The 19,798-nt window shown below is 39.0% G+C and overlaps 2 protein-coding genes across 2 annotated transcripts; both read left to right on the top strand.

The window, feature by feature from the left end:
* The first annotated feature begins 1,980 nt into the window (after positions 1–1,980).
* Positions 1,981–2,328, top strand: LOC139198954 (retinal cone rhodopsin-sensitive cGMP 3',5'-cyclic phosphodiesterase subunit gamma-like). The gene is made up of 2 exons (XM_070827949.1): positions 1,981–2,084; positions 2,211–2,328. The coding sequence occupies exons 1-2, from the start codon at positions 1,981–1,983 to the stop codon at positions 2,326–2,328; spliced, it is 222 nt and encodes a 73-aa protein (XP_070684050.1).
* An 8,851-nt stretch (positions 2,329–11,179) lies between these two features.
* Positions 11,180–15,959, top strand: LOC139199267 (endoplasmic reticulum resident protein 27). The gene is made up of 7 exons (XM_070828315.1): positions 11,180–11,237; positions 12,004–12,089; positions 13,688–13,825; positions 13,936–14,052; positions 14,355–14,480; positions 14,698–14,895; positions 15,872–15,959. The coding sequence occupies exons 1-7, from the start codon at positions 11,180–11,182 to the stop codon at positions 15,911–15,913; spliced, it is 765 nt and encodes a 254-aa protein (XP_070684416.1). The 3' UTR covers positions 15,914–15,959.
* Positions 15,960–19,798: the final 3,839 nt, after the last annotated feature.

Below are 19,798 nucleotides of genomic sequence, written 5' to 3'. Positions count from 1 at the left end.
ATGATTTGCACTGGACAGATTTAACATTTAAGGTGCTGGAACGGAAAAATTCCTTTATCTATACGAAATACCCACGATCATCACACAGCAGCACTAGTGCAGAACTAATGGTAAATCACATTATGTTAATTTCTATCCATCATGTGAATAAGATGTAACGCAGAGATTACAAGTTTATCCAGTAAAACCTTTTGGATGTTCTGGGCTCCATTACGTCTGTTAGGACTTTATTTTTCTGTGAGTAAAAGTCTAAACTCTGTGTATGACATGTTGACTGTGGCTATTAGTTTGAAACATTACTTCTTTTAAAGATTATCTTATGCATTTTAATACTTGATAGGTCAGGATGAGAGAGCAGGAATGACACGCAGCAAAAAAGCCGCAGGTTAGATTCCCAGGCTGCTGAGATAAGGTCAAAGCCTTAACAGTACGCGCTCTACTTGATGAGCCACCAGGACAACCCATTTGAAGCATTACTGATATGATCAGCTCTGCAAGCATGCACGCATCCAAGCTGAGCCCCGGAGAGATAGGACCAAGTAACATTCAGATGCTGTAAATGTTAAACGCAGCAATGTGTGCAAAAAATGCTTCACACATCCTGTCACTTTTGTGTGTGGTATGGCAAGTGAGAGAGAGCAGCAGAGAAAGTGGTGGTGAATGGAAGTGTAGTAGCAAAATTATTTAGCAGTAACTGTACAATTTGTTAAGAATAAGGCCTATAGCTTCCCAAGAAATACATGTAGCTCCCCTCGGTTATTTTGCTGGCAGCTGCTAGAAAAATGAAGTGGGTTAGCCCTGAAGTGAGAATCGACTTCAGTCCAAAAGGAAAACAAACATCTTTGTGCTTTCCAACTACAGTCATTGAATGCATGCACCCACATAACAACACATATTTTTTCACTTGTCTGGTTGTGGATATGGCACTTTAATGACAATTAATGTGCACTTCCCATTTGTGGAAACACATCCTCTTCACACATCTGGAAAATGTTGCTTTTTGACGTCTGGACGAGGTTTTTTATCCTGCTGCTGCTGCGACCTGGCCTTGGACAAGCAGCAGAAAAATGAATGGAAAAATGGAAGAATGGAGATATTGATAATAGGTTATGCAATGTAATATTTAGCAGCTCCTCTGGTAACATTTCTATTTGTGTTGCTTGTGTGCCAGGCGTGTGTGACCTTCAGATATCAATGCACATTTGTGTCACCTCACCAATTAGCTGTTGAACTCACTAACCAAGGCTTTTTTCACTGGTTGACAGACATGTCTAACTTGAAATACACCTTGTATTTATATCTCATTATGCTTTAACTCATCTATTTGTGGCTGAGCTTGTACAGAAGAGGACAGAGCAGAGTTGGTCCTGACAGAATGACAGAATGAACATCTGAGGGGATTAGCGGCTCAGAAGACTTTAAAAAGGGGGGACAGAGAGGAATCCCACATGTGAGAAACAAGTGAGTCTCATCAGTCAGCATCAGAAAAACACTCCGAGCAAAGGTAAGATGAAACTGCACTTTTCTCATGCAATGCTTCAGACTTGTTAGTTTAGTTGCTTTGGCTAAAATGGAGCTGAAATGTGATCTGAGATTCTTACTGGGAAGATTTCACACAGAGTAGTTACTTGTGCTGAGCTTCTTGCTTGTTCTGCTCAAGGCCCGCTCTCTATTTCTTTATAATCTGCTCAACACTGGTTGTGCACTTATTTATAAATGCTTCATGCATTTATACTTTGGTGATATACCTGGATGTTATAAAAAAGTATTAAGACTAAGGCTAAACACGCATGTAAATAGGATTTTGAAAAACTCAGGTCAGAAGGTGTGCTAAAATTTGATACAAGTTATAATGCAGTTTCTGTGCAGTGCAGAGTAATAAAAAAGTGTTAAACAGAAACATTTAAAGCCCAGAGAGAATGGAAAGTTACAGGAATCTCATATATTTTATTCTTTCTTCTTTTTCAGTAACTAATCATAATGGCAGACGTTGCAGCTCCCGTTGACAAGAAGGCTCCTCCCAAATTCAAGCAGAGGGCCATGCGCACCTTCAAGAGCAAGGCGCCCAAACCAGGCCAGAAGGGGTGAGATGGATTCAAGATCACACACACACAGAATACATAGAAGTCTTTTCTTTATTTCCTATTTTAGGCCTACTTTCACTCATTGTATCTCTCAGTTTGTACTGATCAGACGTTTTTTTGTCTCAGATTCGGAGACGACATCCCCGGCATGGAGGGTCTTGGCACAGACATCACAGTGATTTGCCCATGGGAAGCCTTTGGGGACATGGAGCTCAGCGACCTGGCGAAATACGGAATTGTTTAGTCCTCTTTCCTCTGACTTTCACTCCTATTGCTACTACTGTCCCTCATGTATCCCGTCTGTTGACTGAACAGCAGAGAGTGTTGTTCTTGTGTGCTCTAGAGAAGAGGCAGGGATTTAGAGGTTTGATCTGGAAAAAGAAACCCAGCACTCTTTCATGTCTCATGCACTTTATTTGACCCATTGATTGTGTTTTTCTACTTTTCTTCACCACTGCCTGCTTTTTCCCCCCTAAACCTCTCTTTTCCAATCTCTTTCCTCTCATTGTGACTTGTACTTTCCACAGAAGAAAAAAGAAAATAAATTGTCTGAAAATATGAAAGACTGTCTGATATCTGTTACTGCACAGTTTTGCTCTGCTCCTCTATCAGATCTTTTACTAAAAGCTGCTGATTTGACCAGCACAGATGTCTATTTTGTATATTTTGTATATAAAGTAATTCTATAATTCACTTCACTCTTCAGAGAAAAACATCACCCCTGTCTAGTTTGTCAGTAGAGAGGAACAGTTCCATAAAGAAAAGTTTAACTGAGAAGATGAACAGTTTTGATGCCAACAAACATTGCAACAAAATCAGTAAACATCAAGATATTTTTGAAGGATAAAGACACAACTTAACAAGAAACTTGACAAATTCTAGTAAGATTTTGTGATCAGTTATCATTTAATGTGAACACAAGAAAATGGAATCAAGATAAAACAGGAACAGAATATAAAGACCCTAACCCTAACAGTGGTGGAAGAAGTATTCAAATCCCATACATATGGGGGCACTTTTATACATCACATGGAGCCCAACTCAGCCTGTGAAAAAAAAAGTACTCATTATGTGGGACCCACTGTTAAATTATATAGGATGTTATTGAAGAAGGGCAGCATGGTGGTGCTGTGGTTAGCACTGTTGCCTCACAGCAAGAAGGTCCCGGGTTTGAATCCCGGTTTGAACCCGGGGTGTTTCTGTGTGGAGTTTGCATGTTCTCTCCATGCTAGCGTGGGTTCTCTCCGGGTACTCCGGCTTCCTCCCACAATCCAAAAGACATGCACATTAGGTTAATTGGTAACTCTAAATTGCCCGTAGGTGTGAGTGTGAGAGTGATAGGTTGTCTGTCTCTGTCTCTGTATGTGGCCAGACCAGTCCAGGGTGTACCCCGCCTCTCGCCCGAAGTCAGCTGGGATAGGCTCCCCCCATGACCCTGACGGATAAGCGGTATAGAAAATGGATGGATGGATGGATGGATGGATGGATGTTATTGAAGAAATTATAACCTATACACAAGCAGCATTTTGCTGTTGTATTCATTTTGATAGGTAAAAATAAGAATATAATATTCTAACTAGTTGATTTATTGTCGGCTAGTTTCATCACATTATATAAGATCATTATGGGGTCTTCTATGTAAAATCTTAATCTGTACAGTAATTAGTAACCATGGCTGTAAGTGTAAATTAAATGTAGTGGATTAAATACTCCACTAAATACTCCATTAAGGTTTACGTACCTTGCAGTCATACCTACTTATAGTTCTCACAATATTTGGGTAGACGTTGCGCTCCACCACTAATATTGTATTCTATATAAACTGAGAGGATATAATCTACGTAATGCAATATTTAGCAGCTCCTCTGGTAAAATTTTTGTTGATATTGTTTGATGTCACTGTCTGTGTGTGTGTGTGTGTGGCCTCCAGATATCAATGCACATTTGTGTCACTGCACCAATTAGCTGTTGAAGCCTCCAACCAGTGAGCAGACAAAGGGACTCTGCCTTGTGCAATGTGGCATAAATATAACAAACGCAAGTTCATAACCTTTGGCCACTTCATTAGCAGGGACCTGGGGGGGGAGACGAGGAGCAGTGGGGGAACACAGAAAAGTAAGTAAGGGAAAATGATTACAAGCTCTATCTGAAAAGGAGAAAGACAGTGAAATATGAGGTATTTCACCAGACTGGTGTGCAGAACATTTTAACATTATAATGATAAATTCAAAGAGGCATGGGCAAAATAAAAGCAAAAACACAAAACACTCACAAAACAAATAGTTTCTCCCATAGATGACAAATAATTATTTTCAGTGAGCGCTACTGCTGACAAGATAAAAAAAACACACACGCACCTTTACATAGAAAAGCCATTTAAGCTGCTTAAAGACAGCCAGATAAGGTAATTAGGCTTTCTTGTGTTCATTGTGTTACAGTTTGTCATTGTGGCTGCCAGGTCATCTTAGAATGGGATTATCAGTCAGGGATGGCCAGCACAGCTAAGCTCTTGCAGCTGATATTTGTTCTCCTGGTTAAACATGGTAGTTGTCATGACAGGGCTGCAACAGCTGCATCTGCTGGTTGCTAAGAGAAAGGTTTTTGTTGGGGTGTTTGGGGTGTGAGATGTTATCTATGACAGCAGGCAGAGAACACGTACCAAAATGATAAAAAGCCTCTGAGCTATGATTTGGTGATATGTATTATGACTTGGTCTGATACTGCAACTCCTTACTGTATTTACAGATTCCTGGATTGAAATTATCCACCTTCATCTATTTATGTACTCTGACTACAGGATTAGACTTTGCAAAGTCACAGAAAGCACATGCACAGTAGTCACCCTGACTAAGTGACATGACATGTGTAACTTACCGTGTGTCCTCATTTCACTCAGTCACCTCTGCATTCACTTTCTTCAGGTTTGTATTCTGATTCTGCAAAGATAGATTTCTCGCTGTCATAAACGCAATAAGCCAAGTGTCCTGAGGTGTGGACAAGTACATGCAGTACAATGCTTTTATATTCCCTTTGAGATATACTGCACACGCATAGACTTCTCCAACTGCTGTGATGGGTTTAGTGAAATCGCATATTTATTATTCAACTAACTCAGATTTAGGTCACCAACCTGCCACTCAAACTGATGCGTACTTCTGCTACATGTTTTTTTTTTTTGGACTAAAGGGCATGGAAAAATCCCTTTGATACTCATCCTATATTGCAGCAAGTTTTAACTATGGTAATTTTTTCTGTTCTCAAATGTCCTATTCAGCAACATCTTTCTGCAGAAAGCCAAAAACTGAATCCAAAAACTGATTTTTTTTTCTTGTGGGCTGGCTGTGGCTCAGAGATAGAGCGGCTTGTGGTGGAAACCCAGCTCCACCATTCTGCATGTCAAAGTGTCCTTGGGCAAGACTCCAGATTGCTCGTGCTAATTGTGAGTGCGTGTGTTAATGATTAGTTTTCTCCTGACGGCAGATTGGCAACCTCCCCTTTGTGTATGAATGGTGTGTGAATGGGTGAATGTGAATGCAGCTAACTAAAATGGCCCTATACAGGTACAGTCCATTTACCATTCACATTTTACCAGTGGTAAAATCAGGCTGCTGTCTGGAAAGTGCTGCACCACTTCTCTTGTTTATGTGTTAACTTGTGGTATCAGAGAGCCTGAGGGCATCTGAGAGGCTATACAGAAAAAAAAAGCTGGCAAAGTGAGAAATTATGCACCCCAGGCTGAAAACATGACTTTAGACATACACTGCAGTATCAGGGACCAGCAAATGTGAGTGTAAAAATACAATTCTGAGAAACAATTTGCAAGTGTCATATAATGCTTATGCTTATGGACGATGTGGTGTCATATTACTGCTGAGAATAAGACAAATACTGACCCCAAATTGCAACCTATACACCCAGGAATCACCCACAAACTATAGCATGTGTATATGGGTAAAAATACATTTCCTAGATGGAGAGAGTTGATCAGCAAGCCTATTTGTTTGTGACTGCAACATATAGACAATGTCAATCACATTTTCTTTTATTTATCTGATCAATTATCAATGTTCTAAATATATATTCCTTCTCAAATTCAGTATCAGGTCTGCAGCGAGGACAAAAACCCAAAAAACTACTCAATCATGAGTGTCCACAGAAGCAGATAGTGACCAGTGGTTTCCTGCTCTGTCACGATAGCGCGACTCTTCACTCTGAGGCCTGATGAGCTGGCAGCTTACAGGCTGTAATAGGATTGAGACTGGTCCATATGGGTCAGTGCAAACACATACAGTTTTTGAATGCCTATTCCTGCTTACTCTGATATTAATTTGACTATGATTGCTGCATGCAGACAATACATACACACATTGAGGGTGTTTTTATAGTGCGAGTGGGGCTGGTTTTTCACATGAAATAAGAGGGGGAAAGTGCAGCATTAATGATCTTTTTTAAACATCATTATAGGCATCTTAACACAGATCTGGATGATGAGCAAAATGAACAATCATAGAAAGGATAATACACAGTATTCATTCTGAGCTTGTGTGAAGAATTCTTACAAGAATTCATACATGAATGTCACTGCATGCAGTTTTATGTTTTCTAAATATTATAATATATATATATATATATATATATATATATATATATATATATATATATAATATTTTATTATGTTTATTTTTTTAAATGCAATTTCTAGTTTCTGGCCTGCAGTTTACAGAGTCACCCACATATTTCAGTCCTTGTGTTATCCACATGTATCTCCTGCAGAGATGGAGGATTACACAGTGTCACATGAGTAATTAAAGTGTCAGAGGGTGCCCCTATCCTCTAAGGACCCCTGACATAACCATCAGACAGTCTGTAAGCTGTTTCCAACCCACCCATGAAATCCATACTTCAAACACTCCCACAGAGCTGACACAGTAACCGTGACCCACATCATATTAATCCTCAGTCATCAGCAGTTTGACTCTCCAGACGAGAACGTCACACTCAAAACAAAAATCATCTTAAAATGATTTAAATTGAGGTAATTGTAGCTGGGATAAATATATAATCTCCTTGTTTTACAGTTTGTTTCATGGCTGTTTTTTTTGTTTTTAAATCTCCAGGACAAATGTCCAAGTTTGCATGTGCACATGGCAATCGGAGACGCTGACGGTGTCTAGAGAAGCTCATCAGCAGCAGGGTCGGAGGATTAAAACCACATGATGTGAGACCTTCACACACCAAGACAAGAGAGTCAGAGACTAACAGGGTTAAATGTTGTGCAACTGACGACTGAGAAGTACTGAAAGCTTTAAAGTGGCCACAATCTAAATACCAGTAAGCCATCAGCTTCAGGTTTACCTGCATTACATCATTTATCCCACCACTAAACTTAACTCCCTGTCTGCATGTAAACTTACCGCTTATATCATAGATACCAAGTAGATACTTTACCAATAACTATGTTTAACAAAACTGCAAACTAAAGATTTTGAGTCTTAAAGGTTTTTTCTAAAAAGTTGGTAAAAAAGTACAGTAAAAAGTTATGATACAAAGCATAAACAATCTCAGATGTTTGTCATATAAGTTTTTTAAAAATCCCATTGTTGGTACATGCAATTAGCTAGAAGCAGAGAATGTCCTCATCATGTTTCCTTCCTTTAAACAGCATGATTAGGTATTTTAGGCGTTTAAAACATGTAGGCTTTTGTCCGAATGGAAATCAAAACCAAAACAAATGCAGAGTATTCAGGAGAGCCAGTATATTTAAAATTAAAGGGAAAATGAAGAAAAAACCAAAACAGTAAGCCTGATTTCTGATTCTCATCACCGAATAAAGTCACCGAATTAACCTGTTAACTGGTTAATGAGCCCTGGTGCCTGTATTTTTTTGTATCAGACTTTACATAAACCTAACCAACACAAACCATGTTTTCCTAACCATCAGTTGATCCATTTAATTGTTCATTCATCAATAAAGTGAGTGTAACGCTCCAGGGTGACTACACGTGTCACAGTATCGTAGCTGCTGTGATGCACGTGGTCTGCCTCGATCATCATGTGACCTCCCCAGTTGTTTTTCCATCAGTGCTCTACAAATGAGTGAAGACTGATTAAGGACAGTGTCATGAGAGTGAAAGCCTTTAACTTTTTTAATCTTCAATTATTGTCTATAAAAACAAACAAAACGCCAACGACAGCAACAAAAATAACTAATTAACCTGTTTCAGCACGATGTGTAGGAGGGTATTTTAGCTTTTTTAAGTTATCCTGAAAAAGAACGAGCGTCACCGCAGTCCATTTAGAGAAAACACATCACTAAGCCTGAAACAAATCTGATGTTTTAAATCCTGCCACTGTGAGTATCGTAATCATCACTTTTGCTTTGTTTATTTGTAGCACTGAGAATGTGAGCCAGTGGGCCTGTAATTTTAAGCTAAATGACATCTTCACTGGGCCTGTTAAAGCCTTAACACTTGTCCACATGGAGTGAGAAACTGCATAAGACAACTTTTTTTTTTTTAATTTCTGTCCTTTCTTTCGTCTTTCCTTTTCGTTTTTTTTTTTTTTACCGTTGTCTAGCATGCTTTTGTGCCAGGAATGCTATAAACACCAACTTTACTGCAAAGTATGTGTCTGCGCTGTTATAACTCAACGATGGCAGGATGCTCTTTGTTGCCTTTGAAAATACAGCCGGACAGAGTGCATCTGAAAGCAGCTCTGCGAAATAAAATCTGAATGGAGACATTCATGCAGAGATAATAAGAAGCAATTGTCATTGGATTTAGAGTGAAATATAGAACGGACACAGAAAGACATAAACTGAATGATGATTTTTGTCATCAAAGTTATAGTATATTACTTCACCACTTTAGATTGCAGCATGTAAGTGTAAATATTTTGTACATAGGAGCACCAAGGAAATACTTGTAGGTACAAGTGAAGAGGAAAGAGGAAACGGGGCATAAACTTTTTATATTACCTCATATATATTGAATAATTACAAGGTTCAAACAGGGTACCAGCAGGCTTGGTCTAGATGTCACAAAAGATGCGTCATGAAAAGGAGCCAAACTACATGTGACAGTTAAAAACAAACAATAATAAACACTAATGTCCTAATATAGGTATAATAAGTACTTTATTAATACCTTGTACACAGTGAATGATTACAGAGTAATTTGTGGGCTGTAATCTAAATCTTTACTTCTCACTGTGTTGTGTGTGTGTGAGAGAGAGACAGAATAAGTGTTTGTAAGAAGCTTTATTTTGCATGCTCATGCTAGAAGTGTCACTGCTGGGACATGACGTCTGTATGTGCATTTCACAGAAGTCATAAGTCTGTGACATTAGGTGCTGACCTAATTTGCAGTATTAGTGTTGCCTTGTTTCCCTTAAGCCCCATGTGAACGTCCATCATAGAAACAAGCCGTGTAATAAGGCGAGACTCTTAAAAGCTTGGAAGCACGTCTTTAGTCTCAGGAGGCTGCTGTTGTTGTTGTGATAATAAACAAGTTATAAATCAGTAATTAGAACTCCCCCACTAAATGGAAATGAGTTTCAAACAAATCTGTTAAACATATTGAATCAGAGAATAATTTAAATTCCTTTATTGTTTGATTTTTTAGTGATGCTTTTTTATAATTGATCTGATTATTTAGGCAACAGAAATTCTTTGCATGTTAAGAATTGCCTTCTTTTTTTTGTACTTTTGTTGCCACATCGGGACAATTTAACATTCAGAAACAGCTATAAGAGGCTGGTTTTATTATCTGTTCAGTACTAAGTAATGTACAACAGGAATATTTTGGGTTCACAATCAGAATAAACTTTTCATTACTAAATATTTTTAGACTTATATGTGGATATTTGGATTTTATTGATGCTGAAGACACAGTTTACAGGGTCCAGACCAAAACTGTTACCTAACTACTTCTCACCCTTGAGAGCTGATCGTATTTTAGTGTTTAGTATTTTAGTGTTAAGTGCAGCAGTTTTTTCCTGCTCTGTGGTCGACCAAACTGTAACTTGTCTGCATTTTTTTTTAGCAGATTCCTTTTCAGTGGCTGACCACTGAGTAAAATGTCAAACTTCCTATAAATCATTCTTGGGATTGGGATTGGGATTTTTCTGTCTCTCTAACAGGTTATCGGAGAAAATGTTTTAAGTATTGTTGCTCTTTTTCTATTATTTTTTCTGGTACTATGGCAACATTATGGTTTTTAATCAGTATAAGATTGAATCATTTTGCCGCCAAATTCCTTTGATTATACTCTCTGAATGTAGGAAATACATACATGTGATTTTAAAACAAATAAGTAGTAACGATAAATCAGTTTTATGATGTAAATTCATTTTTTAAAATGGGTTTACAGGAGAAAAGGCAAAAAAGAAAATCAAGGTAAAATATGTTAAAAGGTGATCAACGTGCAATGCTATCTTTCTTGTAATAACAACTATGCATAAATACAGATTTCATTGTGCCTCCAAATATCAAACTTTTAGTCTTAGAATACATTTTCCTGCTTCAAGGCACATTTTACCTCTCTGGGTGTCTGCGTGATGATGAACGGATTGGGTGGAAGTCGTGTCCCTCCTGTGGTGAGTGTACCAAAGTGCAGCTAATATCAGATCCTTCCTGGTCCCGGTCCTGGACACACAGGCCTCTTTGCTGCTTGTTTGCAGCCTGCCTGAGGAATAAAGCATATGTCTAAACCACGGTGCTCTGTCGGCAGAAGATGCTATTAATGAGACACACTAAGACACCCCAAAAAAGATGTGTGGTGTGTCACAAAAATAAAGGTCAACTCGAGTAATTGTATCATTCTGGTACCTCTCAACCACAGATAGCATAGTGCAGACGCATAATCTCACCTGTCTCCTGTTGCGCAGTGACACGTACTCCAACGTCCCAGCACCTCAACTTATCCAAAACACCTGGCTGGTTCCCATGAAGCCTCCAATCACATCCCAGAGAGGTTACAGCAGCCACAGCCAGCTGCCATGTGGCGACCATCAGAGCAGAGTTGACCCGACTCCTCGTACAGAGTCAAACAGCTACTAGTCTTCTGGGCACTGCTTGCCTCCCTGTCAGTCGAAACATGCTGTTCACTGTGTTTTTCTCCCTCCTGGTGTCGTCTGTCATTGCCACAGAGAAAGGTAAATTGATTTAAGTATGCTGAGTTTTCTTGGTTTTATTTTAGAGTTGTTCTCTCTGCTTTCAATCAGGGAAATTAAAACATTAAAAAATCTGTGTGTTATATATTCAATTATATATCAATTATATTCAAGTGTTGCAACTCTGCAATTATATAGTTAATATATGATTTCAGTGATCCAGTGCCTTTACCTCTTGTGCCAGCATGCGGCTGACATTCTTGGACATTTCTTGACAACTCTTCAGTGGATTTCCATTAAGTACTGTTCAGGCATTCATGGTGCACAGAGGGTGAATATGCTACTGTTGTCAGCAGGTCATGAGGTTTTTTTTCCCTCATCTAGTGACTTTTTTCTTCCCATTTGTGGTTTTGAGTGAAAGATGTCAAGATTTATGGGCTAGATTGTCATGACATAAGTTTCAGCCATTCGTCCCCCTCAGGATGATTGAAAATAAGTTGGTGATCTCTCAGCTTTTCATCTAATGCCATCATCATGTATCAACGTGTTAATTTGTCCAATACTTTTTGGTTTATGATCAAATGCCTGCAAAACTAAAGACATGACAAACAATGCTAGCATTCTATCAGACCAAACTAAGGTGGTGAACATGATAAACTGTATCCCTGCTAAACTAGTGTTTCAATTGCTTCCATTGTGTCTAAGTGCAGAGTCTCAGAGCGACCAGCGTGGATGTAGACTTTTGAGACAACGACACTATAAAATAGTTTATTGTGTGTCAATTGTATTTTGTGTCATTCTCTCTCAGAAAGTGCCCTACCCAGGCTAAATGACGCCAAGGCTACAGAGGCCTTCATCGACTCTGCTGATGTGGTGGTCATCGGATTCCTGGAGGTCAGACAAAAAATCTGCATATAGAGGGAAAAAAGTTTCAACTATGGGCTCAAATAAGTTTCAGTCACCTTTTAAACATGCCCACAAGGGCTGCTGTATGGCTTAGTTTATTATTCTAACACGCATGTGGCAAACCAGACATGATCAGACAAATTAGCCAAGAGTGCGACTCCAAAAATACAGCACTTGTTTGCACCCTGGTCTTGGAGATGCTGCTCTCACGAATAGATTTCGAAGAAGAATGCGTTTCCTGTGGCCACACCTTTGGCAGCGCTGGTGCTGGTGAGGACGGAGGGTGGCTGGATGTCTCACAGAGGCGAGCCCTTTGGCTAGACTCAGCGTGCGGGGGAAGATGCCGGGCCACTTGACAGGAAATACACACGCAGGCCTAGCTGAGGACTTGTGGGATTGGCTCCATTGACCCTCTTGTAAACAAGTGCAAACACAGGCAGAAGGTTCATGAGAGGAGAGTGGAGGAGAGAGACAGAGCACATGAGGATAACGCATAGCTGGACGGTGATGCTGAAGGCAAAAAGAGACCAAAATATTGGTGCTGTGACTCACTGGGAATGAACACATATTACAGGCTGCAAAATGATAAAACAGATTGCCAGAACTCATGCAATGCTGTCTCAGAAATAGACATGATTCACCCTCTTATGAGTCAGCCTCATCTCTGTCTTCCTGGTATATTTATTTGTTTGTCCACCTCTGACCTCTCTATCACCTTCACCTTTTTCAAATCTAAAAGTTCTCTGAGGAAAAGGGATGGTTACAGGAGAGTGCACCTACCGGTTGTCTTTGAAGAAGGAAAAAGTCATTTTAAAGAGAAAAATCAATGTCCTAACTTTAAAATGTGTCCTGTTGCACTTCTATGGTTGAGATGTAGTATAAAAAAAAATCTCTCATCTCCCATGTGGCCGTTGAGAATAAAAACGTATAATGATATTTAAAAATGGTTAATGATAAATATCCTATAATTTTAAGGTTATATATATTATAATGTAGCAGAGCCCATGCACATATGTATACAGTAATATTAGATTTAGGATCCAAATAGATTTCAGATTGATCATTGTTATATTCTTATATATGATGTAATGGATTACAAGTTAGCAGTATATTGATGTTATACCTGGCTGTATTCTAACTACTTTATATACTATCGGGTACCTTTGATGTTAAGCAATGCATCATATTTATAAGATCATTTTGTATTTTGTGTAAAAAATCTTAATTTGTGAATTACGACAATTCAAAGTGGAGTAAAAAGTACAATATTTCCCTCTGAACTGTAGTGGAGTAGAAGTATAAAGTAGCACTAAGTTGAAATACTACAGTAAAGTACAAGTGTACTTAGTGTACAAATTTTCACTCTTTGAAAATGTAGAATTTGTCAGCATCGCAAAAGCAGGTTGTACAGAAATTGCAATATAAGTATAGTAATATTCCACAAACTTCATGGAGAGAGATAAATGGTATCAAAATTATTATTTAGTTAGATAGTTAGAGTTAATTAGAGAAAGAGTAAAATAACTGCACATGATAAGATGAGATACATGGTTAGAACAGCCTCCTCTCTCTCGTTTGCGTCTCAGGGAGAGGAGAGTCACGGCTATCAGCAGCTTGTTGCAGCTGCAAAGCAAGTCGACTCAGTCCCTGTGGCCATTTGCACTGTGAAAGAGGTGTGGGCCGACTACAGCCTCTCATCAGACACCATCACCATTTTCAGAAAGGTATTCTACACCAACATGACTGTGCACGGCTTTATCCACATCTTTTCAATAATAAGTGCGATGGGTGCTGTCAGTGTTATGATGCTGTTGATGGGTGTTATATGATCCAGGCAGATAACCACCAGGAGAACCTTGTTCTTGCTGAGGCCAAGAAGGTAGAAGCTGACGGTCTTGTGAACTTCATCACCATCAATGAGGTCCGGTACATCACAGAATACAACCAAGTGGTAGGTCCAACTCACGTCTTCATATCATTTAAATGTTTTTCTGTCTGTCAAACTGTTACATTACTATGATCCTTACTGTTAACCTGTTTAGAGATTTGGCAGGGCTAATATCCAAACACAAAGTCTGCACACAAATGTCAGTGCAAAGAGTAAAAATGCAACAACTACATAATTTGTAATTTAAAAATAACCCACCACCCACTGTTAAATCCTGTCCGGTCTGAAAAGGGAGCTCAGGGGTGACCAATGAGGTTATGACATCTCCCATCTTCAGGCTCATTTGCTGTTTTCTTCCTCCTCAGACAGCAGTGGGCTTGTTCAACTCAGAGGTGAAGTCACACCTGCTGCTCTTTGCCAACAGAGAGACTAAAGAATACACTGAGCTCAAGGAGCGGCTGGGAGCTCTGGCCCCTGAGTTCACAGGCAAGGTGAGAATATTCAGGAACTTACAAAACCATATCATCAAATCTGTTTGTGTGTTTAACAGGTTCATATTAATGTTTCTAAACTACAGTAAATGCAGGGTTGTGATTTATTCATTTTAATTTATATTCTGCCACAAATATCAATCAAGTAAAATGATAAAACTCTAGTCTTAATCAAATATATAATGAGTACGTTTAAGTCATACAAACTGTGTTCCAGTTCTTGTTTGTGCTGATTAATGGAGCAGTGAAGTCCAACTCCCGTTCGCTGGGCTACTTTGGCCTCAAGTCCCCGGACCTCCCACGAGTTGGTATCTATGACGGTGGATCTGACATGAAGTGGCTCCTACCTGAGGGAGAGATTTCTACTGAACGAGTACGGGACTTCTGCCAGTCCTTCCTACGAGGGGAACTGAAGGTGAGCAACTCATTCAACATGGTAGCTACAACAGCTGGTTTGAGATTTAGATGTTGCTCATTGTGCTCACAGGACCTATTTTCCCAGAATAGAAACAAAATAGGAACATTGGAGCACACTAGTTATGTACAACAAGAGTAAAAGCACCTCTTGCTGTAATTGTAAAGTATGTGTGCCACTCGAAAGACAGGAAACCCCACTCACTGTGCACTCATCTGCTCTGTCACTCCAGCTGGGTGTGACGCAGAGTCTGAAGCCCCACAACACAACAGAGTGCCAGTATTTCAACAAACTGTGCCACTAAAAACACTAAAATTATATAATGTTAATTAAACTTGGTGTCCAAAAAAACATCCTTTCCTGTGATGCACAATACAAGGTAAAGTGGAGTGCCTTAGGTGTCATATACCAGAAGGGAATCAACTGAAAAGAGTCGCTAAAAACACAAATAATTTCAACCTTGAAGCGGTTTGTACATTTGTTTCAGGCTCAATCACAGAGTCTTGCAGACTTTTATTTAAAGATTTCTACAGGATTATTGCGAGAGAAGAAATGGTAACTATAATAACAAACTATAATTTTGTTTTTTATAATCCCTGGATCTTTACCTACAAGTATACCTGGCTAATACGGCTCAAAAAAGAAAACCTTACCATACCTTCCCTTCTCTCACCTGCGTCTCTTACTAAAAATCTTTAAAATGCTACATTCCTCTGAAGCTAAATCATTTCATATTCTCAACAGAAAGAACAAGAAATGAAGCAGAGCCAAAGTAGACTAAAGAACATGTCATAATGCTCCAGTATTATTGGCCTAAATGAAGGCATCTGTTTGAGGCTTCCCCTGAAGGAAATAAAGCAGTAGACTGTTCTGTCTGTGTCTCTGAAACACTACATAAATAAACTTGATGATACAGTGACACATCTATGCTGTAATGTCGGATGTATTTCACTTATCACACTTTTATGTTTTTCAGGAGGTGAAGCAGGCAGGAGCAGAAGCCAAAACAGAGCTGTAGGACTCACAGAACAAATGTAAATGAGTTTATATTGAATAAAAGACTTAAATAAAAGGAGCGACTGATGTGCACTCTTTCCTCTGTGAGAAGGTTATGTGTTAGACCGTCTTACCCTGCTGATTTTTCTTTCCAGCACAAAGGAAACTATGCATTTGAATCTGTTCGTGTGTATATCCTACGTCCTCTCATTCATGTGTATGTGTGTTAAGTTTTGGCTGTTTACACGAGTGTGAGCCCGTCTGCGGTCTGGTTAGCAGACCACAGGTCACTGGCCACAAGTCGAGAGAGTTCTGGCGGAGTTTGTAAGTCTGTCCACTAAAGTTATTGTCAGAACCACAACACACTGACCTCAGAGAGACTGACAGAGAGCAGACAGAGAAGATATGGACTGGATGCAAGATGCGGTAATTTCTCATAATGAATCATCCTCGATATGAAAGTGTGTAAATAAAGTGAAAAACACCATGTGTAAAGGATAAACTAACACTAAACCCTCACTGAGGAATCACAGGGAATCACAGGGGCATCAATCAAACATGCTTGAAAATACGGCATCAAATTCAAAATTAGATCTAAGAGATTTTCCTCAGACATATCGGGCTCTAAATACAGAGAGAATATAGAGAGTATTTAGCAATAAAGGCCGTAAAAGCTATATAAAAGAACAACAGATGGGCTGTAGACATCAAGAGTAGAAAAGTTTGGGCTTGTCCCAAAAATATTCTCTCAAGCGAGCGGGGAATGTCAAGGCCCAGACTGGGATCAGTATAATTAGTGGTGTTGTATTGCCAAGCGGATACATCCGGCGGAATTGGGAAAGCCTGGCAGGTGGAAGTTTCTCAGAGACCAGATGGAAATATATAATATGTGTCGCCTGCCATCGGAGTTTGTTTACCGCTGCAGTGGAGACAGTGCACAGATGAGGGTGGTGGTCAGATGACTTTTTAGTTTATCAAAAGACAAGTTGTCAGATAATGAAGCTTTATCATATTAAAGTCGATCCCATAACAACTGATTTCAAATGATACCAGAAACAATGTGGTAAATAAAACTGGCCATTAAAGGCTGATTTTTGTACAGTTGTGCTGTGTATAAACGTGTCGTTAATTTAAGTAAAGTATAATTTGCACAGCCTCATTTATGATCAAAGCACACATAGATTAAACACTTGTGGAATGTTTGGATCACATGGAAAATGCATTAGAGAGACATGTGGTTCTGACAGGGCGCTACAAACCTGTGATGATCCTAACCCTAACCCTAACTCTTATAGACCATGATGCATTGCTGCAGATAAAACTAGTATATAAATCATTTAGAATTAGCTCAGTATCAAACACTGACAGGGGTCAAACATAAACAATAATGCTGCAGTAATATTAGTTTAAACACATAATAATAATGTAATGAGCATTTTACTGCAGAATGCAAACTCTTACTTTTGATACTTAATGTACATTTTGCTGATGATACTTTAACACTTAAGTAAGGTTTTGAATGCAAGAATAATTTGACTCATTTTCCCAGTGTGGTATTACTACTTTATCTGAATACCTGGTGCTTTCTCTCATGACATGTCACATTCGAAGCTTTTTCTTACTACTTCTTCATCTCCAGCTCAAGCTTAACACAAAGGTCTCTCTTCTCAAAAACACCAGTAAATCATTGAGATCTCACGGTCCTGTTGGTTTAAACTGAGCAGTAAGTTGGCACTTACAGTCCCAAGGAAAGCTCATAAATCTTCAACTAAAACTGGTCTCTAAGTAGAACAAGTCTCTAATAAGTGAGCACAATGATTATACTGTAGGTAACAGTCTAGTCTCTAGTCGAGTTTTGAGCCAGTGTTATTCCCAACTTTTCAAAATACAACAAACTTCTTTAGATTTAATGCGATGACGTCTGTTTATCCTTTCATAAGGTCATCCTGATGCTTCTGGCAGATAATAAAAAATATATAGTACAGTTTGGCTAAAGGAGGTTTTCTGGTCCAGCAGGAGATCTGAACGTGTGTCCACACTATCAAAAAGCGGTGAAGATGATGGCATTTTTATTTTGCTCTACCAACTTTCCGTCTGTTACTAAATCTGGAGAGCAGTCTACAGTAGATCTCTCTTCCAGTTTCAAGCTATCTGTACAGCAGAAAATTATTTTCAAATACAAAACTATGTATGGGACACTTTTAGGTCCAACTGTTCTGTAATGCACGCCCACACATGAGGAATGTGGATGTTACATTATGGATCTCTCTCTTTACTTTGCTTTTATTTACAAACCTCAATACAAAATACACATCTAACTTTTTTAGTCATTCAGTTGTTACAGCATCTTTAGTAAAGGACACCTTGCTAAGGTTACACATTCGCTCACCTACAGCAGGATGTGTTCTCTCTGAGTTATGAGCATCCACACGCACAGTGAAGTAATGATTTAAATAGAAAAGTCTAAATGCACGCCTGCAGCTGGTCATTTAAAGGTTGTTTGTTACAATGATACGCTACATGTGTACCATGCAAGTGGAGCAAAGCTGGCAGGGATGATAGAAGGAAATTTACAATGTTGAAACTTTGGCATCACACACAAACGACTGCAGTTATATAACGTGTAGACTCTGTGCATGTGGTACAGATTTAGCAGAGCCAATAAACCTGCTCTAGACACTAGATATCTTGGTGGTGTGTTAATGTGGAGTTACAGTTATTGGTGGTGGGATTTGTTTGAGTTTTAAAAGCTTGAGTACAGAGCCCCAGCTTGAGCCCTGATTTATTAGGTCAGAGGTCCAGGTCATTTCCTAAACAGAGCTGTTTCACTGTAATATTTCCCAATGCTGATTTCTGTAAAGGTTTTTAAATAATGGGAAGGTAGGGAAGAGATATGTGATAAATATTACACAAATACATTGATTAGAGTCTCAAAAGATTGGCCATCAAATGGAAAAATGGTCTTTCATAACACACACAAAGTGGAAAAAGTAGATACAAGGCAATAACAAATCAGATAGATAAGATGCACTACAGCATTAACACAGTAAAATAAATCACTAAAATCAGACTATAAAACATTCCAATCAAAAGCCAGGCTAAAGAGGCTTGTTTAAAGTTTACGCTATATTTAAATCATAGATGGTTTGAAACAGTTCAAACCTCGGGCAGGCCGTCCCAACTTCTCGGGCATAAAAAACAAAAAGCTGCCTCACCAAATGTTTCCATCCGGCTTTGGCCTTAGGGAAAGTGCAATAAGAATAAGAAAAAGAGTCTAAAAATCATTTACAGAAACTAAGAGAGAACCAATATAATGTCAACACAGAGCCTCATCAATAAAAACAGCGTCATATTTGACCTGTGACAACATCAGCAAGATAAGATGTTTATCACTGATGAGTTCACTTCCAAGCTCATATGCAGTTTATAGCATAAGTGCATCTATGCATGTATGTTTTCCACTTTCTGTTGGACAGACAGGAAATGTGTAAACCCAGAAAAGTAAAAAACAGTCATTTAAAAGCCAAGATGCGACAACACAACAGAAATGCCCTAGACATTCTATTCCTATTCAGGGACGCTGTGGCAATTGTCTTCTCTGTGACTGTAACCCCCACGCACTGAAACGCATCCACAAAAATGGACACCGGACTAGACATTGAAATTACACTGCACGCGTTCCAAGACAAAGCCCTGACACCAGGAATAACGCCAGACTACGAAACACAAAGGACAACAAGGTCATTCTGCAGCAGCTCTGAGTTTCACACTACATGATTGATGAAGCTGTTTGGGGGCCCTCTGTGATATATATACCTGGAGTGATGTGTGTGCATAAATGTTTGGTTATCTAGACAGTATTTAAGTTGCAATATGGTTTAGGTCAAAGATGCAAACTCTAAACACC

This window comes from Pempheris klunzingeri, chromosome 3 (genome assembly GCF_042242105.1).
Source record: "Pempheris klunzingeri isolate RE-2024b chromosome 3, fPemKlu1.hap1, whole genome shotgun sequence".
NCBI classification, from domain to species: Eukaryota; Metazoa; Chordata; class Actinopteri; order Acropomatiformes; family Pempheridae; genus Pempheris; species Pempheris klunzingeri.
Note: the sequence above shows the minus strand (reverse complement) of the source record. Positions and strands in the feature narration are given on the sequence as shown.

Coding starts and splice junctions, on each gene's coding strand:
- LOC139199267 (XM_070828315.1), top strand. CDS start 11,180: ATGCTGTTCACTGTGTTTTTCTCCCTCCTGGTGTCGTCTGTCATTGCC. Junction 11,238..12,003: donor TGTCATTGCCACAGAGAAAG/GTAAATTGATTT, acceptor ATTCTCTCTCAG/AAAGTGCCCTACCCAGGCTA. Junction 14,896..15,871: donor TCCTACGAGGGGAACTGAAG/GTGAGCAACTCA, acceptor TATGTTTTTCAG/GAGGTGAAGCAGGCAGGAGC.
- LOC139198954 (XM_070827949.1), top strand. CDS start 1,981: ATGGCAGACGTTGCAGCTCCCGTTGACAAGAAGGCTCCTCCCAAATTC. Junction 2,085..2,210: donor CCCAAACCAGGCCAGAAGGG/GTGAGATGGATT, acceptor TTTTTGTCTCAG/ATTCGGAGACGACATCCCCG.